This window comes from Eleginops maclovinus, chromosome 15 (assembly GCF_036324505.1).
Source record: "Eleginops maclovinus isolate JMC-PN-2008 ecotype Puerto Natales chromosome 15, JC_Emac_rtc_rv5, whole genome shotgun sequence".
In the NCBI taxonomy this organism is placed as follows: Eukaryota; Metazoa; Chordata; class Actinopteri; order Perciformes; family Eleginopidae; genus Eleginops; species Eleginops maclovinus.
In genome coordinates this window covers 1,121,740-1,149,681 of record NC_086363.1, presented here as the reverse complement: position 1 = coordinate 1,149,681, position 27,942 = coordinate 1,121,740, and the positions used below count along the sequence as shown (strand labels likewise).

Sequence of the window (27,942 nt, the reverse complement as noted above, 5' to 3'; positions counted from 1 at the left end):
CTCTGTAGGGGTGACTCACGCGTCTTCCCGTTCTCTGACTGGCGCTTGCCCTCTCTGGCGGGATACACCGGTAACACGGACACGGTGTACGGCGTGTCGGACAGCAGGTTCCTCAGGATGATGTTGGTGGTTCCTGCCGGGACTTGCTCCTGTTCACAGAGGTTCAGAATGAAAAGTCATTCAGATCGGAAGTTCGGTCCTGATCTGTGTTTACGGGACTTTGGACCGGAAATTCAATTAAAAGATAGTCAATTAACCAATTAACCAATTAACCAATTAACCAATTAACCAATTAAGAGCCAGACAAACCTACATGTATTTTGGTTTGTTTTTGGTAGTTGTTATTCTGTCTTATTTCATCAGAGAATATGTCGGCTGAAAGCTGAAGGGATTGTTTCTGTTCAGATTCACGGCGTAGTATTTTATGAAATGCTTCCTCAGAGTCTCACCATCTCCTCTCGGCCTCCGGCGGTAGGAACGAAGAAGACCTTGTAGAGTCGGACGGCTCCATCGGCGGGGTCCCAGTTCACCTTCAGAGAGGTCATGGTGGGGTCGGTCACACGCAGGTTCTTCACCCCTCCAAGAGGTCCTGACAAGAGGACAGGTTTAAGATTTGGTTAGTCAAAGAACCATAGTGTTAAGCTTTGCATGGTTGGACTTTCTTAGAGATTTTTCAGTCAGTGTCGTACTTGTCCTCCCGTTCTCGGTCATGGTCTTCCCGTCTCTTCCAGGGTAAACAGGAACCAGGGCGACGGAGTACAGGGTGTCGGGCTGCAGGCTGCGCAGCACGGTGCTGGTGGTTCCTGCAGACACTGTCTCCTGAATTCAACAACAAATCACACACATCAGCTGCTGACCGGAGACAGATGGAGAATCATGCATTTATGGAGAGTTAGTGGTTGCAATGGCAGGATAAACAGCCTGCCTGTCCACGTGCATGCCTAAATCAAATGCTTAAGTTCTTTAGTCTGAAATAGTATGGAGAGGTGTAGAGGTCAGTCCATGACAGGAAAGAATAGGAGAGGCTTGTTTAATGCACAACGATTATGCAGTTTCTATTGTTCCAAAGGACTTTAAAATGTTCTTTATTCGGCATAAAGGCGAAATGTGTCTTCTGGTTTCTCTACACTCAGTGGCAGCCGACAGGAAGTGGTCCTACCAGTCCTACCATGGTCTCAGCTCCTCCTGCAGCGGGGACGTAGATAACTTTGTACTCCTTCACTCGGCCCTCAGCCGCCTCCCAGCGCACGTTCAGCGTTGTCATGGTGGGGTTCAACACCTGCAGGTTCCTCACCCCCCCCAGAGGCTCTGCGGAGGCACACAGGTGGTAACTACCAGACTTTATAAAGCTATGTGGTTTGCATGTCTTTGTTTCGCGTCCTTACTGGTCTGGCCCTCTCCGGAGAGGTCTTTGCTGACTCCGGTGGGATACACGGCGGCCACGGTGATGGAGTACTGAGTGTCAGGCTCCAGCTTCTGCAGGATCATGCTCGTCTTCTTCCCGCCAACCTGCGTCTGTGCACAGGAAACATGGGAGTCAGCGAGGCGGACAGAAACGCTTTATCTCTTCAGAGCGACACGGAGAGGCAGCCAACAGAGGGAGAGGGACAACAGCTCTGACAGCTGGTGATGATCGGTGTCTTTAGAGTTGATGTATTAAAGCTGCAAAAACTCACATAAAATGTACATTAGTCTCCCAAGAAATATCAGCACAGATGTGCACAGAAAAAAAAGATATGTAGTCTACCTTTACATTTGCATTATTCAAAAGTAGACATTTACATACATACCATATTTACATTTTTGGAGCTCCACTGTGAGGTACAGCAAGACCCCCTCCATTTACAACCATATTCTTCTTGATGGTCCTTGTATTTAATTTAAAAAAGAGACCACCTGTTTTCCTGTCATCAGTCTTCCCGATAGCATAGTATATTCACCAATAAAATAAGATATATCATCAGCGTAGAACAGCTCCTGAAGACTCCCATTATATTCGCACCATTCCCAAAGTGCACATTTACCATTCTCCTATATTTTCGGAATGTATCCCACTGCGAGTAACAGCAAGAACACCTGGTTATCATTCTTCTGGACATGTTCCAATATATTTAAAGATATCAGCGTAGAACTACACCTTAACAAATGCATAGTTCCCATTATATTTGCACCATTCCCAAAGTGCACATTTCCTTCATTGTCCCTCCGCTCTTCATTATTTTCCACTGGGAGGGACAGCAAGACCACCTGGTTTGCAACCATTATCTCTCTCAACCGTCACTACACTTAATAACACACTAACATTCATCATCGGTGTCGAGCGGCACTCCATTATATTTGCACAATTCCCAAAGTATCGACTACTTTCCTACATTTTTCCGAAGCAGTGAGCAGACTCCGAGCTGCACAAGGAAGTGAAATCATGCGCCTGCTGTCAGAGACGGAGACGACAACACGACAGCAGCTGCTCCCCGTCTCCTGACGAGGCGCTCGGATCAGACCGTGCATTAGCCAGATTCGAACCGATGACATCATGATTCCCACTGTCATAACATCTCAGGGACACAATCAAAATGTTCACCTCGCTGAAATTCCTCTCATACTTTTGCCTTTCAACTTATTTCCACCGGTAATCACGGGCGAGTCACGGCGCAGGAATGTGAGAAACCTCCAAACAAAACGTCAAGAAGTGACTCAGAGACGTGCTGGAGGCCATCCGCTCAACTCCTGCAGGACGTCTCTGAGCGTCTCCAGAGGTTTAACCCAAACCTGTACTGACAAACGCAATGTCTGTTCCCTGATTTATGGGATGTGTCGTTGTCAAACATCTGTACAGTGACCTGACGGTGATGATGGCGATGATCAGCATCTCAAGGCTCGTTAGAGGAGGATTTCAGATCACAGCTCATCGATCCAAGGAAATACTAAATATGTGTTTTGTCTTTAACAATACTTGATTTGACCTTTATAGATCCATACTGGGAGACATTTACTGGGAGAGGAGCTGCTGTTTGTTTGTTTGTTTGTTTTTCTAATGCATTTATCCAATTAATTTAAACGTTTGGGAAATCCTGTTTTGTAACGGTTGTGTTTAAGGAGGTTTTTCACTTTTAAAAAAAGCCTTTCACTTGCCGGCTGATAAGGCTAAGTCTAAGTCTTCAGCAGAATTAGTTCTTGAGGTTATAAATAGTATTGAAGAATGGAATGTATTTAAAAAAAATCCCCCAAAATCTTTTTTTAATTTCTATTTTTTTTCTAAATTTCGACTTTTAAGAATCTCAGATTATTTTTAAAACGTAGAATTTTTTCCCTAAAATACTTGACCTTCAAACTTCAGATTTTTTTCGAGACGTCGACTTTTAGAACTGTGCCATTATTTTCTCATTGCTCTTCCTCCTCCTTCATGTGGCTTCCTCCTCCTTCATGTGGCCCCCATCATCATCATCTTTTCAAACTCCTGATTTTTTGTCCCTCTTTGAATTTCAGAGTATTTCTTCCTAAAACCTCTGACTTTTTCTCAAATTTCAGACATTTTTTCTAAATGTTGACTTTAAAAACTGTCCCCTATTTCTCATCATTCTAACTCCTTCTTCATGTGGCACTAACCATCTTCTTAAAGAATTCACACTTTTTATAAACAACTTTGACATTCCTTCCTCTAAATGATCTATCCTGCAAAACCTCACGAGGATCACGCCGCCTTCTAATCCTCTCTAAGCTTCTTTCCGAGTTTTACGTCTTTTTTTTTCTTTCCGTTTTGGAACATCCTGAAAGTGTTTCTCCAGAGGGAGAGGGAAGCCTTCCCATCATTTGAAGCAGTTCATAATTGATTTGTCTCTATGTGTGTGCTGGGACTCGTATTGAGTCCTCCAACAGATTTAAAGCTCCCCCATCACACAGAGATATCCATCAATATGTCATCGAGCGAGTAGAAGAACGTTGGAGATGTTCCCGGTGGTCTGAGGAGGCACCAAAACACCCCGTAAAGTGCAGAACAAAACCTCCGATTGTACGTCTACATCGGGAAAATCCACCCTAAAGAGGAATCCAGTCATATTGTTCCCCTAATCCTGCAACAACACCAGACCACAGCGGTGGGGGGCTGAGAGAGGGAGGGGTTCGTTTTCTGGTAAACCTCACATTTTATAAAACGGTCCTTGGACTTAAGCCAACTAAGGTGTGAAACTTCGGGGAACATTTTAGAAATCTCCGCAGTCGCTCTAATGTACTATTCTGGGTGTGTTTTTATGATGGTACTTTACGTGAATTTTACTACATTTGTATTTAAATTCAATGAGTAGAATAAACAGCAAACATTTTGTAGATTTGAAATCATATTTTACTGCCTTTGATTTTTTAGCTTCCATTAAATGCTCTCTTTTTTAGTTTAGCTACTTAAAACTGTTACAAGTATTACGATTATTAATAATACTATTTTTATATTGAATAACAATCAGAATATTTATAGTTAATATTAATCAGAATATTTATATTTAGTTTATATTTAATCGTAGTAATATTTGTAATTTATAGTAATACTTTTGGTGATTTTAAATGCATTTCTTTGCAATAGCTCCGGTTAATGCTGTTTTAAAGTGTTGTATAAATACACTGGTGTTGACTTTCTTGCTGCAATTTAAAAAAGAAATTGTTTAAATGTCCAATCAAAATAACTACTTCCACCTTCATTTGTGAGCTGGTACTACGCTGACGACACCGCTGTATTCATATCTACATAAAATGTTCCTGGTGCTGTTTTAAATACTCTACCTGCCTTTGTGATTGGATATCACACATATCTACTTTGTGCAAAGAGCTGACGGTTGCATACGCTGACGACACCACTGTATTTATATCCCACATGTGAGGGTGATGTCGCTTTAAATACTCACTGTGAGCGGCTCTCCTCCGGTGACGGGTTTGTAGATGATCTTGTAGTTCTGCACGGTGCCGGGGGCCGGGTCCCACTTCAGCGACAGCGAGGAGGTGGTGGCGTTAAAGACCCTCAGGTTTTTGGGAGGCTCAGCGGGCACTGGGAGCAAACAGATAAACCCAGTGAGACAAAACAGAAACATCAGAGCATGTGTGTGGGGGGGGGGGGGGTTAGGGATGAGATGATGGTGAGGATGAAGATGATGATGATGATGATGATGATGATGCTCCCACAATGTTGCAGTATTAAAAAGCTGTAGGAGTCAATTTTAGGATGAAAGCAGCGAAACAGGAGCAGAGCTGGAGGTCGGTGACTTCTCATTCAGATCAAAAGGATATTATACATTTCTTCATCACATTTAAGGCTCAATTGGGCTTACTCATTGCAAAATGTCCCTCCACTGTTTGGGAATGTGCATTACTTTGTAGGACTATATAGATAGACTTTTATTCTTGAAGATTAAATCACACTTTGTGGGGGAATAATGACACATCTGGAGACTAGAACAAATAAAATGTATAGGAGTCACCACTGTCACAGAGCACTGGTGAGCATTAGCTACATGCTAATCACACTACATACAGTGATAGCAAAGCAGCGGTGGGCATAGCGGGCTGTAATGCCTCACAGATCAGTAAAGAAAACACAAAACAACTCAAGGGGGATCAACCCACACTGTAATGAACATTTGAGCCTCTGGATTTTACAGTTCAAGTGGTAATGGAGCTTGTTTGCTTGTATACCGGTCACTTTGCTGAGTTTTGACGTTGCTCCTAAAACACTAGAGTTTATCTTGGGTTTATAAGGAATACACCTGGGGAAATACTCCATGAAATGATGAAAGGTGGATTAGAGGTGCAGGTTTAGTTAAATAGGAAGTTCCCTGAGCCCCATCCCTACTGCAGAAACATGCAGGTGTGAGGCGAACACTGATGGAGGATGAGGTGATGACACTGTTAAGATGAAATGGGTAAATCAACATGATGATGACCATTAGTGAACCTCTCATATCACATACCCTTCGGAGCGTCTAACACTGGAAAGAAACGTCGAGAAAACAACATCGTTATTATCCGAACCTTCGTTGATCTGAGAGTGGAATGTTTGGACTGTCCGGAGACGGTGGGGGGGGTGGGGGGGGCGGAGGCGCTTACGTGTTCGCTCGTCGCCCATCAGGTCCTCGCTCTCGGACTCGTCCGGGTAGATGGCCGTGACGGTGACGGAGTAATCGGTGTCCGGGTCCAAGTTCTGCAGGACGTGAGACGTCTCGTCGCTGTTCAGGATGGCCTGAGGACAGAGAGGAGAAGAGGAGGAGGAAGAGGAGGAAGGGTTTTAGGATTTGGTAGAAGAAGTTCTTTTAAATTGTGTCGTCGGAGACCCTTTGTGGTTGCATCAAAGGGGAGAAGATGAAGGAGAAGACGAAGAAGAAGAAGAAGAAGAAGAAGAAGAAGAAGAAGAAGAAGAAGAAGAAGAAGAAGAAGAAGAAGAAGAAGAAGAAGAAGAAGAAGGAGAAGTCAAAAATGCGAAGAAGACGAAGGAGGAGAAGAAGAAGGAGAAGTCAAAAATGCGAAGAAGATGAAGGAGGAGAAGAAGAAGAAGAAGAAGAAGGAGAAGTCAACGATGAAGAAGATGAAGGAGACAACGGAGAAGGCGATGAAGGAAAAGACAAAAATGGGAAGAAGACGAAGGAGGAGAAGACGAGGACAAAAAGAAAAACAACAGCAAGTATTAGAAGAAGAAGAAAAGCAAGAAGAAGAGGAGGAAGAGCCGAGGAGAGTCCAGACAGTCTGCAGTCAGCCAACATCGCCGTTTATTTATAATAACCAGAAAAACGTTGTTTCTTTCTCTTCGACCTCCATTTGTTGTTTTCAGCGCTCATTATTCTCAGAAGTCCTCAACATCGCGGTTTTAATTATGATCACTGAGCTACAAACCCGTCCTGTGTTCTGAAATAATCCTGATGTTTGTTAGAAAGAGGAGCGGCTACGGATCGGAGAATAAGGTTTAAAACAGAAAGTGTAATTCAGCGTTTGAATCCACCAATAAAGAGAGTCTAATAACTTAACATTGTAATAGACTGTGATCAACAACCTGGTCGTGGTTTTGGAACATATGGATCTGTTTTTGCTGAGGGGGAGAAGACAAAGGGAGCATTGTTGTGGCTTCAGCGAAACTCAGTTTTGTTTCCTTGGCAAACACAATCACTTGTTTATCGAGGCATGTCGAATCTGCAAAACCACAATCAATCTTCTTTATGATCTTATTTATGAGACAAATCCTCAGTGACAGTTCTCCAGTGTTTCATTTAAATGAAACCATTCCAGGTTTTATAATCCAGCCAGTGCTGAAGGGGGGGGGGGGGGGCTCAGGTGAGTCTAAAGGGTTTCTACCTGAGCTCAGAGCCGTCCGGCTGCACTTTGAATCAGAGGATGAAATGCTGCGCGGGTGCAGGCGACAAACTGAAAGCAGATGTTCGGCTGCAGACAGATGCTGCTCTCCAAGTACAGCTCATTTGCATATTTCTGGAGAACTTCACTAGAGTTTCTTCATCTCCTGAGGATGCATGCATGAAAAGACCAATTGAAGTGAACAAAACAAATCCAGATAGTGGATGCCAGCAAGATGCCACATGTCCACAGGAGGGTTTCTAAACTCTCAAAACTGCTTAGAAACAGGTCTTTGTGCACCTCTGTTTCCCCAGCAAAAACCTGACGAGGGTCTTATTGTGACTTAATGCAACAGCTCCTGATATTAGAATATTTATAAATGTTGCACAGCTGCGTCTTTATGCATACTTTGACAAAACACTGCATCTATCTACCTATAAAACTGCTCAGAAACATGTCTTTGTAGACCTCCGTTTCCTCAGATTTAGCAGAACACTTGAAGAGGATCTTAATGCTCAAACTTTTACATCAGCTAGATTATTCAGAAATGGAAAAAGTTGCACTACAGCGTCTTTGTGCTTCTTGCACTGCAAAAACAAACATTTGGACAGTTTGAATCTGTGGGTTTTTAGAGGGAATAATCAAACCAAAAGACCTAAGATGAAATTGCAAATTGTGGAACAAACAACTGGAATCCCCGAGACTCTACTTTATGAATGTTTTTCTTGCAATAAAACCTTGCGCTGAAACAGCCAAACCCCAAACAATAAGGGAGATGTATTGTCATGTTATGATGACACATAACATCTACATGAAGCTGGCGAAATGTTTACTGATTCTTGAACCTACTAGCTCAGTAAAACACCGGAAAGACTGTAGAGCTGCAGCTTGGGAGTAATTTGAAGCATACAAAATGTGAAGTACGTGGACTAAAACATGATAAAACACCAGCTTTTGTCATTTCATCAGTTACTTATCATTTAATTAAGATATTATTGTGTTGAAAGTCGGTTTCGGTCGTCCGTTGCTGTGTAAATAGTCTTTAATCTTCAAAAAACTCAATTTAATTTCAGGTTGAAGCTAAAATATAGCTTTATGTCTGCAGCAGATTCGAGTGGCGAGTGTAAGTCTATATTAGCACCAAAGAAAGTCCTATTTACTGGAGGAATAACCGTCCCCACGACCTTAAAGATGCACGATGGATCATGCATTGCTTAAATAAAGACAGCGTGCTCCTTCAGCCTCTTTATTGTCCTGCTATAAAGACCGTATGGAAGTTTCTCCACAAGCTGCATCTACACCGGCTGAAATGAACTGTGTGACTTACAAACTGGGGGTTCTGCTCCCCCTTCTTGTTCCAGCCGATGCGGTAGAGGGCCACGTCCGGGGCCCCGTGCTGCCATGTGGTCCTGAAGGAGGTCTGGGTCACCTCGGAGAACTGCAGGTCCTTTGGAGCCGGAACAACGTCTGAGCACAGAGACAGAGAGCAGGAGTTTAGTCTTTCTCTTTTAGACGTCGTGTTTCTTTGATTGGATCTGTGTCTGGTCCGACCTGTGATGGCGGTCCCCAGCATCGGGTTCCCTTGACCCTCGTCGTACATGGGGGTGACGGCCACGTCGTACTCCGTCTGGGAGATGAGGCTGGACAGATCCAGCGTGACGATGTTCCCGTCGACTTCCACCTGCAGGAGACAAATGTGGAATTGAATGGTCTTACCTATCTCTGATTAAGATGTCTTTGATTTCAGCCGAACAATGATCCTTCTCCACCTCAAAACACACACAGAGGTCGTCAGTTTAATACCAAAAACCACCAATATTTTTGGAAGAGGGAAGAGCAAGCTTTTTTAATTTCATTATTATACGTTTTTATTATTATTATTATTATTATTATTATTATTATTATTATTATATTTATTATCATTATTATTATTATTATATTTATTATTATTATTATATTTATATTTATTATTATTATTATATGTATTATTATTATTATTATTATTATTATATTTATTATTATTATTATTATTTATTATTATTATTATTATTATTATTATTATTATTATTATATTTATTATTATTATTATTATTATTATTATATTTATTATTATTATTATTATATTTATTATTATTATTATTATATTTATTATTATTATATGTATTATTATTATTATTATATTTATTATTATTATTATTATTATTATTATTATTATTATTATTATTATTATTATTATTATTATTATTCATTTTTATTATTTTTCATGAATTAATTTATTCCTGAATTTGTTTTTTTTTTTCATTGAATTTCTTTGTAATTTTTAATTGACTTTAGTTCTTTGCTTTGATTGCTGTCAGGTCAGTGCATGTCTATGGTAGTCAATGATCTAATTTAGCAGTGATTTAGTGTATAAATGCTCATTTCAGCGGAACGGTTGGTTGAGTAACCGGGGACATATCACGCTTTGGGGAACGAAACGCTGAGCCATGTCTCCTCAGTTGACCTCTCCATTTGAGGGGGGAGCTTGGTAAGGTAAGCAGTAGAAAGGCTCCCAGCAGGCATTCATCCAGAGAGTGTTCCTTCCTCAGGAGACAGGAAGTCTTCCTCACTAATCCTTCAGAGGAGACTATGCATGTCATCCATCACAGCCTCCTGGAAACGTCCGCACGGCTTCCACCCACCAAACCTCAGACTGTTTGTCCTACGCTGGCGTCCCGGTGACAGACGATGAGGACGAAGAGGTGCTGGTGTGCGGATCCAGCGCTCCCTCTGCCAGCAGACGGCTTTCTGAGAAACATCCTCCAAGAGAGAGGAGCTGAGCGGGGGGGAGGGGGGTCTGGACTCTCTCCAGAATAAACTCAACGGACTCAAGCGTCACCCTAAATCTGATTTCTGTTCCAGTACTTTATCTACCAGCTCTCTTCTCGTTCGTCAGTTATTTTGTACAAAAGAAACAGGTATACTTTGTAGATTCATCAAATGGTTTTAAATCCAATATACTAAAATCCAATGATAGTTTTGAACTACAGTTAATATTTAAACTCACCACTTTAGTTAAATTGACCGATACACATTGAGTAAACCACTGTATGTATTTCATTGTTCATTCTTTAAAACTCTTCCTAAATGAGAAAGTGATTGTTAGATACTATATTTCAACCTCAAACTAATTATTCAGAGCATTTTCAGTGTGTGTTCATGTCTATAAAGGTTTAATACGGTAGCTACTTTTTGTGGTTGTGTTTTTTAGTGAAACTGTTATTAAATGGTGAAAATGTCAAGTTACCTGGTGTTCTTGGATCACCAAAGAGGGTCTTTACATTTGTGTTAAACGACAGTTAATCCCATTTCATTTTCAGGTCCATTTTAAGAGTGGTTTTATGTCTAGAGCCTCATATTTACCAAGATGAAATCAGAGAGTCATTTGTGCTTTTGCTTCAAGAAAGGCAAGTCAATTAAATCTTTTGCTTTGTTCGTTTCTATTTCTCAATGAAAACCAGGTAAAAAGGTTATTTTTTGACCCATAAATCTGGTGCACTTTAAGTGTGTTTTCAGCCTGGAATCATCGTTAATGAGACCTCAGCTCACCTCCAGCAGGTCTCCCTCCTCCGGTTTGTAGGTCACCATGTATTTGCGTACGGCTCCGGGCGCGGGGTCCCAGCGGAGCCTCATGGTGCTGTGAGTGACGTCCGTGATGGTGAGGACGCCGGCGGGAGGCACCGGCACTGAGGGAGGACGGGAGGATTAAAAAAAAACCATAAGACTGAAATATAATATCCCTCTCATCCCCGGCATCACTGTCTGAGTATGTTTGGAGAGGCCAGGACTCTGTGAGGAGCTGAAAAACAGACAGCAGCGGATTCTCTGTTTTTCTCTGCATCTGTTTTCTATCTACGGGCTCCCAATCCAAAACTCCAGCAAGAGGGAGACGGGATCCAGAGCTTATAAAATATCTGCTGACATGGAAATAAAAGTCCCATGAATTCTGGAAAACTTCTTAGATCCCAATAAAAAAAGTTGCATTTTAAAAAGATTTGATATCAGTATGTAGTGTCTCTACTTTAAAGAGTCCTCTCCTGATGATGTTCAGGTGTATATCAGTATGTAGAGCCTCTACTTTAAAGAGTCCTCTCCTGCTGATGTTCAGGTGTATATCAGTATGTAGAGTCTCTACTTTAAAGAGTCCTCTCCTGCTGATGTTCAGGTGTATATCAGTATGTAGTGTCTCTACTTTAAAGAGTCCTCTCCTGCTGATGTTCAGGTGTATATCAGTATGTAGAGCCTCTACTTTAAAGAGTCCTCTCCTGCTGATGTTCAGGTGTATATCAGTATGTAGAGTCTCTACTTTAAAGAGTCCTCTCCTGCTGATGTTCAGGTGTATATCAGTATGTAGAGCCTCTACTTTAAAGAGTCCTCTCCTGCTGATGTTCAGGTGTATATCAGTATGTAGAGCCTCTACTTTAAAGAGTCCTCTCCTGCTGATGTTCAGGTGTATATCAGTATGTAGAGCCTCTACTTTAAAGAGTCCTCTCCTGCTGATGTTCAGGTGTATATCAGTATGTAGAGCCTCTACTTTAAAGAGTCCTCTCCTGTTGATGTTCAGGTGTATATCAGTATGTAGAGTCTCTACTTTAAAGAGTCCTCTCCTGCTGATGTTCAGGTGTATATCAGTATGTAGTGTCTCTACTTTAAAGAGTCCTCTCGTGCTGATGTTCAGGTGTATATCAGTATGTAGAGTCTCTACTTTAAAGAGTCCTCTCCTGCTGATGTTCAGGTGTATATCAGTATGTACTGTCTCTACTTTAAAGAGTCCTCTCCTGCTGATGTTCAGGTGTATATCAGTATGTAGAGTCTCTACTTTAAAGAGTCCTCTCCTGCTGATGTTCAGGTGTATATCAGTATGTAGAGGCTCTACTTTAAAGAGTCCTCTCCTGCTGATGTTCAGGTGTATATCAGTATGTAGCGTCTCTACTTTAAAGAGTCCTCTCCTGCTGATGTTCAGGTGTATATCAGTATGTAGAGTCTCTACTTTAAAGAGTCCTCTCCTGCTGATGTTCAGGTGTATATCAGTATGTAGAGGCTCTACTTTAAAGAGTCCTCTCCTGCTGATGTTCAGGTGTATATCAGTATGTAGCGTCTCTACTTTAAAGAGTCCTCTCCTGCTGATGTTCAGGTGTATATCAGTATGTAGTGTCTCTACTTTAAAGAGTCCTCTCCTGTTGATGTTCAGGTGTATATCAGTATGTAGAGTCTCTACTTTAAAGAGTCCTCTCCTGCTGATGTTCAGGTGTATATCAGTATGTAGTGTCTCTACTTTAAAGAGTCCTCTCCTGCTGATGTTCAGGTGTATATCAGTATGTAGCATCTCTACTTTAAAGAGTCCTCTCCTGCTGATGTTCAGGTGTATATCAGTATGTAGAGTCTCTACTTTAAAGAGTCCTCTCCTGCTGATGTTCAGGTGTATATCAGTATGTAGCGTCTCTACTTTAAAGAGTCCTCTCCTGCTGATGTTCAGGTGTATATCAGTATGTAGCGTCTCTACTTTAAAGAGTCCTCTCCTGCTGATGTTCAGGTGTATATCAGTATGTAGTGTCTCTACTTTAAAGAGTCCTCTCCTGCTGATGTTCAGGTGTATATCAGTATGTAGAGTCTCTACTTTAAAGAGTCCTCTCCTGCTGATGTTCAGGTGTATATCAGTATGTAGTCTCTACTTTAAAGTGTCCTCTCCTGACTCACAGGTGACTCCTGTCCCCTGCAGAGGGTCGCTGACTGCCTCTTCATACAGAGCGTAAAGACTGATGGAGTACGCCGTGTCGGGAATCAGCTCCACCAGCTGGACGTCGGTCGCTTCTCCTCCAACACGAACCTATCAGGAACATGAAGGAACGTTTTTATTTTATTTTACTGAGAAATTGTTAAAGTATTTGTAGAGTTGGACTCCAGTGGTTGCTGCGTAGGAGTGTTTTAGACTGATGTGATCCACGCATTTGAATAACTTCAGAGAGTTTTTTAAGACCAAAAGTCAAAGGTAATTTATTTCTAATTGTACCACATGTGTCTTTCTAACCAAATCTTCAGCTTTAATCAAAAATCGATTAGTGTTTGGCATTCAAAAACATCATCCCAGTGCAGTCGGTAAACATTGCTATTGCTGTAACAATTGCAAACGTGACATTTGCTTCCACACAAACTGAAAATACACACAATAAAGGATCATTGTAATGTCATTAACAGCTCCTTACCAGTGTTCCCACAGATTGTAGTCCAACAATATCCTATAAGTAAAGTCAAAATACACTGATATTTTGTACTTTTGGTCCTGGGATGAATTCAATAAGTTATACCTGGGTCAATTTGGGTGCTTCCAACATTGGGTTAAAGTTTGTGTTAGCCCCTTTACTTTTATTAAAGCTAACTTCATAAAGAAATACATTTTCCAGTTTAGTTTGGAAGATCAGGATCTGATGAACCAATCCGTTCTGGATCTTACTGATGCATCTGTGTGAATAAGATCAACATTTCTGTTGAGGCTTGAAGCTGCAGATTAATGCCCGTAGGGTTGGGTTGGCCCTGAAGTGTTTACATTTTCCAAGGAATTGCATAGCTTTTGAAAGATGTTTTCCAATATCTAACAGTGTAACACATTCAGTACCGTCCTCTCATGATCCTCTAACTGTTAACATCTTGTGCTAAACAAATACTCATCAGTATTTCATGTCAAATGATTCTCTAGGATGTATAACGCTGTTCATTTCGAGGTTCTGATTCACACTTTGGGTGCATATTTTCCAGCTCAGACCACCTCTCTGTACATTAAATCATCCCTCTGCTGTGTAATTGCACATGCAGTTTAACACCAGCCGTTCCACTCGTTTAGCATCTGCTCTGTTTATATCATCCGATGACTTCAGTCCTCATGAGCTAATCCTTCCCATTACCCGGCACGTCTGACCGCTCTGCACTTTTGCAAGTCGGCCGCCGCTGCTGCTGCTGCTAAAAGGTCCGCTTCCTGTTCTGAAACGCCCTCATCGTAGCGCCATCTGGAAGTGTTCAGGCGGCGCGAGCAGAAGCCCACTCTTATAAAGTCAATGTGGAAACGCTGAGCACACAAATTAGGATGTGTGTGAGTTAATGGGGCTCCATGTGAGTGTAATACTTTTCTGGTTTAGCTGACATTGTGGGGAACATCTGTTTACAGTCACATTATGGGGACAATATGTTGGTACCCCAGATAAATTATTCCATATCCTAGCTCAGCTTAGGATAACAGTTATATTCCCAATAACGACTTAGTTCCCATCGTTTCAAAGCAGAGGTGTCCAAGTTAGGTTCAGTGACATCGTGGGGACCATCTGTTTACAGTCACAATATGGGGACTCTCATTGAGGGACAACATGCTGGTTTGCAAGGTTAATTCTCTCCGTTTGACTGAGAATTATCAGTGCTTTTGAAGGGTAAAAGTACTATATCTCTCATTTGGCTTGCTATGTTCTGCACTATTCCTTATTTCCACCATACCCCGCTGATTTTTGAAGACTGAAAACCTCAAAAGTTGCATTTAAAAGGTCTCTACCTCCTTCTCCATCTGAGGCTCGGTGGCGTTGGTGGCTCTGTACAGCAGCATGTAGCCGCTCGCTCCCCCCGCCGCCTCCCATCTCACGTTCATGGTGGTCGAGGTCTCAAGGTAAACATTCATGTTCTTCACGGCTGACAGCGGCACTGAGGTGACAAAAACACACAGTCAGAGCGAGGCATAGCTCGATGAAACAGGCAAACATGGATCTTTTGGTTTTGGTTTGATGTTTAATAGCACAAAACCAATGCTTAGATGCATTTTGAAGTATCTGGAGAAGATTCTTTGGAGCAAAAGACTGACTGAGTGGGATAGAAGGATCTTTTTTTATATACTTAACATTTGGAAGTGGTTATGGCACAGAGAAATGCATAATGATACAAACAGGCGAGAAACAGGCGAGAAACATCAAGGTCATATTTTAGAAAATCCCAGAACGTCCCAAAGAGATCATCAGGTTTAATGCTTTTTGAAGTCCAGCATATTTGGTATCACATTGCCTGGTAACAGCTTCTGGTTTTTAGAGGATCTTTACCTGGGATCAAGGATATTTCTGCTGAAGAAATCAGATTTTTTGGATGTAATAACAAGGTCCCTAACATGGTTTCTACATGAGAGTGAATGTGAAAAACACACAGGGAAAGTATTCCTCGAAGGAAACGGATGCACATTGTATAAAACAGAAGATCTTAACTAAAACTCTGACTTAAATCAAGTCCAAATAAGTTGGTAACACCATATTAGCAAGTTGTTTAAAAATCCTTTCTCAGGGCCACAAAGGAAAACTCTATTTCTCACTCGTTTAAAAAAACCAAATGTATGTCCTGAATGTTAGTGGTTTAATTAAAAGGGTTCATAGCATGCATGTCAACGACTTTCCAGGACCATTTCCTTTCAAGGACTCTGACACGACCCAATATGGGAAGGTGTTTAATTAAAAAATCGGCACAACTGTAGGAAACAAAGAGACCACTAAACTTAGCCTAATAAGCAAACTAAAAAGCGGACTTCAGTTTTCTTTTAATGCACACAATTAAGTCTATTATATTTTTTATTCACCCACTTTCAAGGACCCATAGGAACCATTGAAAACCAGCCTTGGTTCAAAAAGCGGTTTCAAATTGGAAGAACATTTGACATTTCTTCCAAATAATCTTGTCGTTTTCTTGCTTCTAAATGTGTTGACAGTAAAAAATGTCACAGAAATAGTCACCAGAGAAAGGCTTTGGAAATATGGGTTGAAAAGTTCTTTGAAACCAGATGTACGGGCCGCCATGAAGCTCGATTGGACTCTCTGAGCACCCAAAGGAAATGAGGAGATCAAACATCTTATCTCCTGACAGTCGGACGACTCCCCAACACTCCCCCTCAGACTTCACACTTATTTTTAAGACACTGACACACTGCAGGAGGACATCATGACCTAACCGAGTGTTGTTTTAAATAATGACAGTAAATACAGCCAGGCTGCTGGTGCCACCTCACAATCCCTTTGTGTTTTATGACAGTGGGAAAAGGCTCGTTGTTAAAATCAGCTGCACATTTCAGAACAAATAAAGCAAACATTAAAGGACAAACGAGCAAATAAAAGCTCTTAGATCCGTGCACTTAACACGTCGTTAAATTATATCAGTTTATTTAAGATATACGCACTGACCACAGCGCTGATAAATACTCTTTAACTGTTTCTCTGATTCCCATTTAGCCCACCACAGCCTAGCATCAGCTCACACCAGTGCATAATGGGACGTGGTGTTTGTGTTAACTAGCTTCCCGCCTTAGATCAGACGCTAAATATATTTCTCTGTGCAAACAGTGATTTGCAGGAGGGAAATAAGTAACACGTAAACACACTAGATCGACGAGTGTGAAACAGGATAATGAGCCGAGAAATCCAGTTGCCTTTCGCACAAATTATAGAGCGGAGGAAACAAAGACGCTTTCCCACAACAGAGCGATGACGCTATCTGCCTTTTGAGCTCCGTGTTAGTCATGTCAGTCACCCCGAAGTGCAGGAAGGACATCCACAATGGGACATAAGAGGAAGTGGCCCTTCAAATTTTGACCCAATAGAGTGGTGCAGCTAACGTTAGGCTACTAAGGAACTACAGCACGGTCACATGACTTCACATCACCACCGCTAAGCTAAAGGCGGCTAATGTTGGGCTATAAAGGAACTACAGCATGGTCACATGACTTCACGTCTCCACCGCTAAGCTAAGGGAGGCTAATGTTGGGCTATAAAGGAACTACAGCACGGTCACATGACTTCACATCACCACCGCTAAGCTAAAGGAGGCTAATGTTGGGCTATAGAGGAACTACAGCACGGTCACATGACTTCACGTCACCGCCGCTAAGCTAAAGGAGGCTAATGTTGGGCTATAAAGGAACTACAGCACGGTCACATGACTTCACGTCTCCACCGCTAAGCTAAAGGAGGTTAACGTTGGGCTATAAAGGAACTACAGCACGGTCACATGACTTCACGTCACCACCGCTAAGCTAAAGGAGGCTAATGTTGGGCTATAAAGGAACTACAGCACGGTCACATGACTTCACGTCTCCACCGCTAAGCTAAGGGAGGCTAATGTTGGGCTATAAAGGAACTACAGCAAGGTCACATGACTTCACATCACCACCGCTAAGCTAAAGGAGGCTAATGTTGGGCTATAGAGGAACTACAGCACGGTCACATGACTTCACATCACCACCGCTAAGCTAAAGGAGGCTAATGTTGGGCTATAGAGGAACTACAGCACGGTCACATGACTTCACGTCACCGCCGCTAAGCTAAAGGAGGCTAATGTTGGGCTATAAAGGAACTACAGCACGGTCACATGACTTCACGTCTCCACCGCTAAGCTAAAGGAGGTTAACGTTGGGCTATAAAGGAACTACAGCACGGTCACATGACTTCACGTCACCACCGCTAAGCTAAAGGAGGCTAATGTTGGGCTATAAAGGAACTACAGCACGGTCACATGACTTCACGTCACCACCGCTAAGCTAAAGGAGGCTAATGTTGGGCTCAAAAAAATACATCCTCCACATTAGAGATGGAGAATTATAAGAAAAGTGTAGAGTTGAGGGTGAAGAAGAGGAAGACTTACAGGTGGTCTCGGTGCCCTTCAGAGGCTCGCTGCTCACTTCTTCCAACACGGAGTGGACGTTGACGAGGTATTCGGTCAGAGGACTCAGACCTGACAGCACCACGGTGTTCACCGAGCTGTCCACTAGCAGCTGAAAACAAAAATGTATTACAGTCTGGATAGTGTGGTATACAAATATAAGATCTATGCTTTAATCAACAATCAGGTACATACATCAGAAACTGTCATTAAAACTTGAAACCTGAGCAGTAGGAATGAAATGTGAGTGATCTGTCAGTGAATGCTTATGTTGTTTTGATATCTGGAAGAGCTTTGATGCACAGGTCTTATTACAGTCTGTCAAAGTGAAACTATCATGCTGCATTCATGTGCCTCTGGCAAAAAGTCCTCATGCTGGACGTCTTTCCTGGCTGATGAACAGCGTCACATTCCTCTTTAGGAAAATCAAACCCAGAAGAATATGAACGACTCACAAACACAAGGAGCTGGTGGGAAAAATAGTCCCTGTTATCAAGCGGCCTGTAACTGATTAGTTTCAAACTGTTTCCAATTCAAAATAAGTCGAAATAGTTTCTGAAATCAAGTTTCTTTGTAGAGCCACAAACAGACTTCTAGAAGATTCTCTAAAACTGGATTTCTCTACTTTAAAGAGTCCTCTCCTGCTGATGTTCAGGTGTATATCAGTATGTAGCGTCTCTACTTTAAAGAGTCCTCTCCTGCTGATGTTCAGGTGTATATCAGTATGTAGAGTCTCTACTTTAAAGAGTCCTCTCCTGCTGATGTTCAGGTGTATATCAGTATGTAGAGTCTCTACTTTAAAGAGTCCTCTCCTGCTGATGTTCAGGTGTATATCAGTATGTAGTGTCTCTACTTTAAAGAGTCCTCTCCTGCTGATGTTCAGGTGTATATCAGTATGTAGAGTCTCTACTTTAAAGAGTCCTCTCCTGCTGATGTTCAGCTGTATATCAGTATGTAGTGTCTCTACTTTAAAGAGTCCTCTCCTGCTGATGTTCAGGTGTATATCAGTATGTTGCTTCTCTACTTTAAAGAGTCCTGTCCCTTTGTCCCAGAAACCAGGGCTTTTAGCCTTTGCAGACCATTTACATGCACTAAAACCCATAGGACACTCTACAGGAGAGGGAAAACTCTAAGAAGCAGAAAAACTGCTTTTAGTTTCACACAGGACGAGTCTTCCCTCTTTGTGCAGACTGGAAAATGAATGCCTCCTAACGTAATGAATGCAGTGTTGTTGTACTGGAACGTCCTCATGAAGAGGGCAGGCTGCAAAGTTCCTGCAACTGAATTTATTGTACATTTCTATTTCTATTCCACTTCTATTAATACTCCCGATGAACAGTAATATTTGTTTAATCTTTTGGCAGCGAGCCGTGGCCTCCACCCTGACCCTCCTTTTGTAATTTAGACATTCCTTCTCTTGTTGCACCGGCTGTAATTCACTTTCCATAGGACCTGCACTAAAATACCCGGCATGCAAATACATCATATACCTCATGTAGTGTCTGGCTACAGTATAAACACATGAGAGCAGAGAGGCCACTGTGAGGTCCTTCTGCTAAGTGGATCCAGTGGAAACTGCTGGATTTCAGACGAGTCGATTATAATCACACGGGGTCCATCTGACACGGGCCAATAAAGCACAAAGCATGGAAAAGCCCCAGCGCTCTGCTATTTAAGAGGAGGCTGACGGGAGGTTAAGTGTAAACTAAATGCAGGTTAAAAAAAAAGGCAACAGATTTTAGTCCCTAAGGGGGTTTGGATGAAAGCCAGACCTGGGTGTTAGGAAACGCTTTCAACATGTGTGAGGTTTGCCACTTAGGAGAGACTATTAAACAACAGGTGGGGCTTTAAGCGTCTTTCAATCTGCTTTTGTGTGACCTGATCTAAATCCACAGGAAGTCATACATATGAAGGATTTAAGGATTAATGGGAGACAAAGAAGGTTGTTTATCAGGAAAACAGGATGCTTATTTGATCTGCAGGATGGTATCCAAAAGCAACACATGGTTTCTAATGAGGATCTATGAAACAGTGAGGGTTTTACCATCTATACCTGGAACCAATCGATCCCAGATGATAGATCTGGATCTTTAAAGCTGAAACGGTTTAATATATCAGATGGAAACTGTTAAGTTAACTCTGAACCCTTGGACCCCCATTTAACCATTTCATCCTGTTTTTCATCCTGTTTTTAAAAAGATGTTTAGGTTTGTATGGCATTATCTCATTATCAGAATAACAATGACTTTATATATTGCTCCATTTTAGACTAAATCAAATATCTTGTACTATAATATTTAACAACAATAAATATGTACAAATGTTCTATTAAAAATCATACATTAGTTTATTAAATAATAATAACAAATATTATGGCTGATTTGTGTTATTATTGCGCAATATGCAGTGACTGCCCAGTAAAAATGAAATAAATATTGTATTATTTATTATTAAGCGTGACATGTGAATGGATTACATTTTAACTTCACTTCTTATATTATTCACATTTTTAAAAATTATTATTTTAAGTTGTACATTTTTACTATTATTAGATTTATTTTATTATTATTAATTATTACTTGTGAAAAAGTAAAGATGGGTTATCATTTTTCTTAACTTCTAATGTTTTTCAGTATTTTAATGCATTCATTTACCGTGTTATTGCACATTTTTACATAAATGTATCTACCTATTTTTATTCAATTGTATTTTATTGAAAGTGTTATTTTCTAAAATGCAGCAACTGTCAGAAAACCCCATTTTAACAATAATCATAACAGTCCTCTGATTCATTGCATCCGCAGTAGCACTAACAGAGACATTGATGGAGGATCTTTCTCTCACCTCCTGCATTAAGTCTTCCGTCACCTTCCAGTAGGTGACCCGGTACTTGTCCACGGGGCCGTCGGGGCCCGTCCAGGTGGCCCTGAAGGAGCTGTGGGTCACCTCCGAGGTCACCAGGTTAGTGGGCGCCTCCAGTTCACCACCTGAAGAGGAATGAAGCTTGAATACGATCTGACATGTAAAAGTATTTCACACCGTGAACCCTGCCGCCACAAATCGTCGAGTTCTCTCCTTAAAATATGTATTTTTCTCCCACTGAGCTGTATATCACTTTTGTATTTCCTCTTAGAAGTTTCCATTGCATTATTGAAGTGAAATTCTTCTATCTTCTGTATTTTTGGGGATTTGATCATCTGTTTCTGTTTATTAAGAGCACATTTGATTTACTCAAACACTTCTTCACTGAGGGATTACAATGACATTAGGAGTTCTTCTTCTCAAACATTTCATCCATCTGCACTGGTTAAAAGCAGATGTACTGTACCCAGAAGTATTTTCATGTCTTTACTCGGACTGAAGGAACATGTCGTCCTTCATAAGCAGATAAACGTTCACACCCTCGAGCATCTGCAAAACGAAATGGAAGCCGCAGTAAAAATGTCCTAAATTTATGGGTGTCAGTGTTAAGTGCTTTGGCTTTTAAAGTCTGGAAAAGTATAATTTTCTTAAAAGCTGACAACGTTTCCACCTGACTTCCACCACAGGTAACGACTGGAGGTGTAAATCTGATTCAGAGAGAAACTGCCGCAACCACAAGCAACAGCAGATTCAATATGCTGTGCCTCCAGGTAAAAGGTAAACATCTCAACAAAGGAAGTAGTTAATTTTAAAAGAAATGGAATATGTCAAAGATTTGAAAGTTACCAATTTAAAAAAATAAAATCCCAAAATATTTTATTAGATTAAAGTCGCAGATTTACAATGAACAAAAAATACATATTATATAAACATGAATTTCTCCAAATGTTCTTTGTGTTGAAAACAACAGTATCATTATTATTCGTACCCATTGACCCCCTTTAACAAATCCCTAAAATATTTCTGAAAATGGGCAAAAGTCGCACATTTGAAGCTGAATTGCACATATTCGTCAAAGGTAAGACAATATTTATCCACCAATAAAAGAGTGCTGTAATGTTATGGACTAAATAAAGCAGCCAAGATGCTTAACCTTCAGAAACGTCCTTTTTAAAACCCTGATATTTAAGTCTAACTCCAGTTATGCTGCTGTTGGATCGGATGCTATGCAGACGATGTGACTCTATTCCTACCTGGGCCCTTGACGCTGTTACAGAGGTTGACGGTGAGCTCGTCCACGATGTCCACCAGGAACTTGAAGTCGTTGACGTTGTACATGTGGATGTCGTCGGGGTCGGAGGCGATGGTCCTCAACTCGCCCTCGTCGGCGTTCTTCACACCTGAGGGGAAAAATGTCAAAAACATCAAAATTGAGCCGGAGAATGAGATCCTAAAATAAAGTATTAATTAAATTCTGCTGTCACATTATTTTACTTGACCTTATTTACAAGGAGCTTCCAGATATGTATTTGAAGTTTTTTCGTGTTGGTATTTATATCTAATGTCTAAATCAAAAATATTATAACGTAAACTTTTTTTGATTTGTGTTTTTTTCCAATATTTATTCTTTTAAAAATATTTTTCAATTATGCCTTGTTATAGAACTATTATATCTATACATATTGAAACAGAAACTTGAATGTTGTAACCTATTTTATTATTATTATGATAAATACAGTAAACTCAAAATTGCAGTTGATGATAAATTTGATTTGAATAAATTCATTGGAATTCACAGCATAGAAAATCGACTGAGTTCATATTTAAATGTGACAAACACAATAAATCAGCGTTTTATAACTGTGTTGCTTCCATTCATTCTGGTTAGTTGCATGATTTTTAATAAATACCAACGTACCGACTGCGTAGAGCTCGATGCCGCTGTCTCTTAGGTTCTGCGAGGTGAACACGATTTCGTCCTGAGACTTTCCGTCAGTGATCAGGACGCCGATTTTTCGGGCATCTTCACGCATCCCCACGTTGGCTTTGAAGTTGTTCTGCAGGATGTAGTTCAGAGCCATCCCTGGGGGTCAGGAATAAAGACTTTTAGCAACCATAGAAGTTGTTAAATGCTAAAATATCTAACTCAAAGTGTAGACTGCTGCAGCATTTTTGGGGTCTTACTTTAATTTCTCATTAAGAAAGTCAACCTTTTGAGCGTGAAGAAAGGTACATTCATTAGGATGCCAGATATGGGTCTCCAACTGTCGTTAAATGTACCTGTCATGGTGTTGCCTCCTTTGTACGGCAGGTTGGCGATGGCGTCCAGCAGAGAGGCCTTGGTGCTATAGGTGTTCAGGTGCCACTCGGTCTTTGGGTCTCCACTGTACTGAGCCAGACCTAAAGTAGGGAAACACAACAAAAAAAGCCGGGCTTTAAAAGGTAAATTAAACAGGTTTACAAATAAAGAAACTGCAGCATTTACTGTTCTCGTCTGGAAGTCAAGGGTTTCCTGAATGTGTTTTTGGTCGTAAGCAGGGTCCACTACAGAAATACCACATCCCTGCACCACCTTATAGAGACGAATAGCTGTGAGATATTACCGATCTGCACTCGCTCAGGTCTGATGTCGAACACGCTGACCATGCGAGCGATGAAGTTGCGGATGGTTTTGAAGTTGATACGCCCGATGCTCCAGGAGCCGTCGACCAGCAGCACCACGTCGGCCTTAGCTGTGGTCTTACACTTAGTGTCTGCAGAGAGACAGTGAGGGGAGGGGGGATGGGGGACAATAAGCAAGAGACACCTGGTACAACAAAGACAACCAGCATGAGTTTTATATGAAGAGTTAGAAACAGATGGGGAAAGTGAGAGGAAAGAGCATCACCAGTGGAAGATGTTTACACCACACAGATCACACTCATTTTACAACAGCTGGTATTTCTGATTAAGTGCTTCCTCTTCCAGCGACATTATTTGTATTTTCTATATCCAGCGGCGCAATCCGCCCAGTGGTCTTCTCTCTGACTCGGTGATATACGACGACGTCCTCCTGCACATTCCTGCTCCAGGCACCTGAAAAATGTCCTCTTTTTTTGGGTGTCAGTGACACGCCCAGCACTTAAAAAGCCAGACCCCTGTGTGCGCAATTGAAAACAGGTTAGGAGATCATCGATTTGACACCAGGCCGCAGAAACAGATGCTTAGAGGAACTCTGTTTGAGTTGACAGGGTAAACAATGCGTCCCTACAGAGGCAATGTGCTGCAGACCAGTCCTGGATCCAGAGTCTCGGAGCAGCCCATAAAACATCCAGCCCAGTCTGTCTGTGGGAGGATAAATCAGCTGCTGCAAGGACCTGACTCTGGTGGTGTTTGTGTTGAAGCCAGAGACTACAAAGTCAAACAGACTGAGTGTTTACTGACGGAAGAGTGTCTACATGAGTTAGCTTTTAGTTTTTCTAAAAGTGTTTCATATCCTTTTGGAGGAGAAGCTTTTAAAGGGGGAGTGGTTTGCTCTTCATAGTCAGGGTTAGAGTAGAGTAGATGCAGTATTGAGTACAAACCAGAAGCTAGGCTGTGGACGTATTTAAGACACCTAAATCACTCGGTATAAGTTTGAATGTTTGCTATATTTTAGATTTGTTTCTCATATTCTCCTTGCTGTGAGGCTGTGCTTTCTGACGGGGAACTGAAGCCATTAAGTATGGTTCTTCAAAGCCCACAAAACCAGCAATCTTCCCTCTCAAACAAGGAGCCGTTTGTGTTGTACTGTGTCTATGGGGAATCAGAACTAACGAACAGATCAGGGCTGCTTCAGACCGGCGACTGCTTTGTTCTTCGAGGTGAAAATGACTGTTTTCGTGAATGTAGTCTGGTGACTTTAAAGACAGGTGGCGTCAGATCCCCCTGCAGAAAGGACCGTCTGACGGCGAGGTAAAGCAATGCAAGTACGTTTAATCCACGTTTGTTCAAAGCCAACAGACTCCTTTGAGGAAACTGAGACGTCACCTTGCAGAACAGTAGAGGCTTCTGTCTAAAAAAAGCTAAAGCGACTCCCATGTTCTGCATGCTGACATCACTGTTTTGGTCAAGGGAGTCTAGTGGAAGTGAAGAAACTTGGAGCTTCAGTTCCCCGTCAGTCACGTTGATCCGTTTCTTTGAATTATTTTGTGACTTTAGATCAAATTAGCTCAAGCCCTGAAATAGCACAAGGAAACAAACCAATCAAGGTGACTTTAGACTTAAATTTGAGGTACGATTACTGTCTTTGTCAATGGAGTCTGGAGGCTTTAAAGAAAGGTAGGTAATAGATTAGGTTTTGACGGTAAATGTTAAGAAGTCAAAAGTATATCGACCACTACAAAACAACCTCAGGGTCTGAGATACATATGCTGCTGTCCTTGCTTAGCTTCCTGCTGGTACTGTTGCTCCACACTACCGTCTACTGTAGGTATCGACCTTACAGAAGTACATTTTAAAAGACCCGGACTGTCTCGCTAAGGTTGTATTCCATATATTGAGCATCATCAATTAACTGAATCTTTGGAGGATCTCAATGAATCTAGGAGTCGTTGTTTCTCTTTGGGGTTTGGGTTAATGTCCTTTCTGAGGGTTAGATTTAGCAGAGAGCTATCTACTGACATCTACACATCCAGCTGTCCTTAAAACATCTGGCTCTGTATTCAAGCTGGTGAATTTGTGATGTTATCCAGCTATTTTTAATGTTGAATTTGAGCATTTCTGATGGAAAATGTCTTGATCTAGAAGCTTACAAAGCCTGACTTCTTTGCAGATAACGTCAAGTGATTCTTGGAAGCGAGCAGAGCTTTCTCACTCTGTTCAGAGCGTCTGCAGAGGAACAAAGCATGACGTGTGAAAGATAACGTTTGTGCAGCGTGTGAAGCGCCGTGCCAGAACATATGGGGCTGTCAGAGGGTCTGGATCGGAGCCGGCACCGAGCTTCAATATATCTAAATGAGGGTCTCTGAGTGGAACCTCGGTGGAACATGTTGGCCGGTTCCCCGGGTCTGCTCCCCATTACAGCGGGAAACTCTGCCCAGGGTCAGCACCTCCTCTGGGCCTCATGAGGAACATTTTCCTAACAGCATACCTCCAGCCTGCAGCGCTGCACCATTACATACACTCAACTGAGGAGGGGGAAAGCACATTTGCGCAAGTACTTGTACGACACCACGTTTAGCTTTAGTTATCCATTACTTCACACGTTAGGTTTCATGATTTTTGAAGTATTAAGTGCACTTTCTAGGTATCTCTACTTTATTTTAGTACTTTGTACTCGTACTCTACCCCGCTTCAGAAGGAAATAGCCATTTTTACGTTATAAACTTGAATTATCTGACTGCTTAAGTGACTTAACAACTTAAAGGGGCCCTTTTTAAGATTCATATCAGTGTTAAGTGTCTCCCCTGTGATGCTTTAATGTTCAAAAAGCTCTTTATTGTTCTCGTTCTGAAGGTACAAGATCATTAAACGTGAAGATTTGCTGGTTTTCCATTTGAAATTTGATTGCATTTCTCACTATTTTCCCATTTTTATGTTCCAAAACCTCAATAAATAGTTTAAAAATGAACATCTAGTGATGTAATATCTACTCGGATAACCATCACAGGGGGACTCTTTCAGTCATCTGAGTTTCATCTGAATGAACCCGAGGGTTTTCCTGATCATACTGCAAACGTTTAGTGCTAACAGTTGTTTTACAGTGTGGTTTTAGTACTTGGTGATACGTTCCTCCCCCTCTGCATAATTGCAAGCAGAGCCAAAAGTATAAAGATAGGAAACATCTACTTCTGCATGAAAACATTTGGGCTAAATAGCTTTTGGAATCTAAGGGAGATGTATGTTTGATGTCGTTGAATGTGTAAAACGTGAGCTGGTCGGGGGACGTGTCCAACTGGGCGCATTTATTACCGTTAATGTCGACACATGTCTGTTAAACGATGTGTGATTGTGCTTCAGATCAAACTCCAAACGAGATATGAGGTAGGTGAAAAACTGCGGGCCAAGCAGCTCTGAATAATTTGTAATAATCACAATCATCTGCGTCAAACAGACAGTGACGTTAATCCCCCCCGACAGCGGATAACTCAGCGCTCTGGCAGCGATTTAAGCGGGACTCTGAAGTCGGGATTTGGACCAGAGAGCGTCTGGTCTGCAGGCTCTGTGTGGGTGGGTGAGTAGTGGAGTCATCGAGCTTTTACCAGAGGGTTCGACGGGAAGCGAGTCGGGGTCGTCCATGAGGGTGGTGTTCTCCTCCCCCGCCAGAGGAACACTCTCCCCCCCGTCAAACATCCCAAACACGGCCACAGAGTACTTTGTTCCCGCCCTGTGGGGAGAAGGAAAGGAAACAACATCAATCTAGACGCTCCTGGTCTTTCAAAAGCTAAATAACCTACGTAACTTAACCCATCTGCAGGATAAGTGGCTTTACGGTGCATACATTAAAATACACGAGGATGATATGGCCCGTTTCACCAGATGTGCATGAAACACATGTCACACTTTGCTCTGGTTTAGAAGGAGTTCAGGAAAGAATGAACCAGGAACAGACAGTGCAGGGTCACGATGAAGTACAAAAGATGTACAGCCCTTCACTAAGGCGGACTAAGGCATCATACTTAGCTCAAACCACTAACTTACTTGCTAGTAAAGCTAGCCAGACTTTGAGCCTGAGTCTGTAGCCAGCTGTTTGCACATAAATGTCCTCTGTGTTCAGGCCTCAGTATTTTCCATAGTTAACAGCCAGTAGGAGAGATCTTTATCCCAGAACATGCAAACATACATTATTTTAAACAATCTGTTAAATGATTCATTGATAATGCTTAAAGACCAGAAATGATGGTCTTTAAATGTTGTTCTTGAGACTTTTCTGATCATTTCTTTAGTTTCCGTGAAGCTTAAAGACTATAGTATTTATAATTATTACACATTTATTTGTGAAAAGGAATAAATATACTAACTGTTCTTGAATGTTTTCACATCTTTTCATGCAATGTCTTTATTTGTGCACAAAAATAAGGCATAAATCTATAAATA

At 41.5% G+C, this 27,942-nt stretch overlaps 1 protein-coding gene across 1 annotated transcript in view; it reads right to left on the bottom strand.

Annotated features, from left to right (window-relative positions):
- Positions 1 to 27,942, bottom strand: part of col12a1b (collagen, type XII, alpha 1b) — a 108,783-nt gene that overhangs the window by 48,842 nt on the left and 31,999 nt on the right. Inside the window, exons 17-36 of the mRNA XM_063902172.1 lie at positions 27,108 to 27,232; positions 23,490 to 23,639; positions 23,167 to 23,286; positions 22,805 to 22,969; positions 22,140 to 22,286; positions 20,869 to 21,011; positions 18,007 to 18,136; positions 14,894 to 15,039; positions 13,057 to 13,186; positions 10,909 to 11,045; positions 8,872 to 9,001; positions 8,648 to 8,787; positions 6,088 to 6,220; positions 5,952 to 5,969; positions 4,893 to 5,032; positions 1,386 to 1,515; positions 1,160 to 1,308; positions 690 to 819; positions 450 to 589; positions 20 to 149 (exon numbers count right to left, since the gene is read on the bottom strand). Of these exons, the coding sequence (XP_063758242.1) occupies positions 20 to 149; positions 450 to 589; positions 690 to 819; positions 1,160 to 1,308; positions 1,386 to 1,515; positions 4,893 to 5,032; positions 5,952 to 5,969; positions 6,088 to 6,220; positions 8,648 to 8,787; positions 8,872 to 9,001; positions 10,909 to 11,045; positions 13,057 to 13,186; positions 14,894 to 15,039; positions 18,007 to 18,136; positions 20,869 to 21,011; positions 22,140 to 22,286; positions 22,805 to 22,969; positions 23,167 to 23,286; positions 23,490 to 23,639; positions 27,108 to 27,232 (2,633 nt within the window). The remainder of the gene's footprint in view (positions 1 to 19; positions 150 to 449; positions 590 to 689; positions 820 to 1,159; positions 1,309 to 1,385; positions 1,516 to 4,892; positions 5,033 to 5,951; positions 5,970 to 6,087; positions 6,221 to 8,647; positions 8,788 to 8,871; positions 9,002 to 10,908; positions 11,046 to 13,056; positions 13,187 to 14,893; positions 15,040 to 18,006; positions 18,137 to 20,868; positions 21,012 to 22,139; positions 22,287 to 22,804; positions 22,970 to 23,166; positions 23,287 to 23,489; positions 23,640 to 27,107; positions 27,233 to 27,942) is intronic.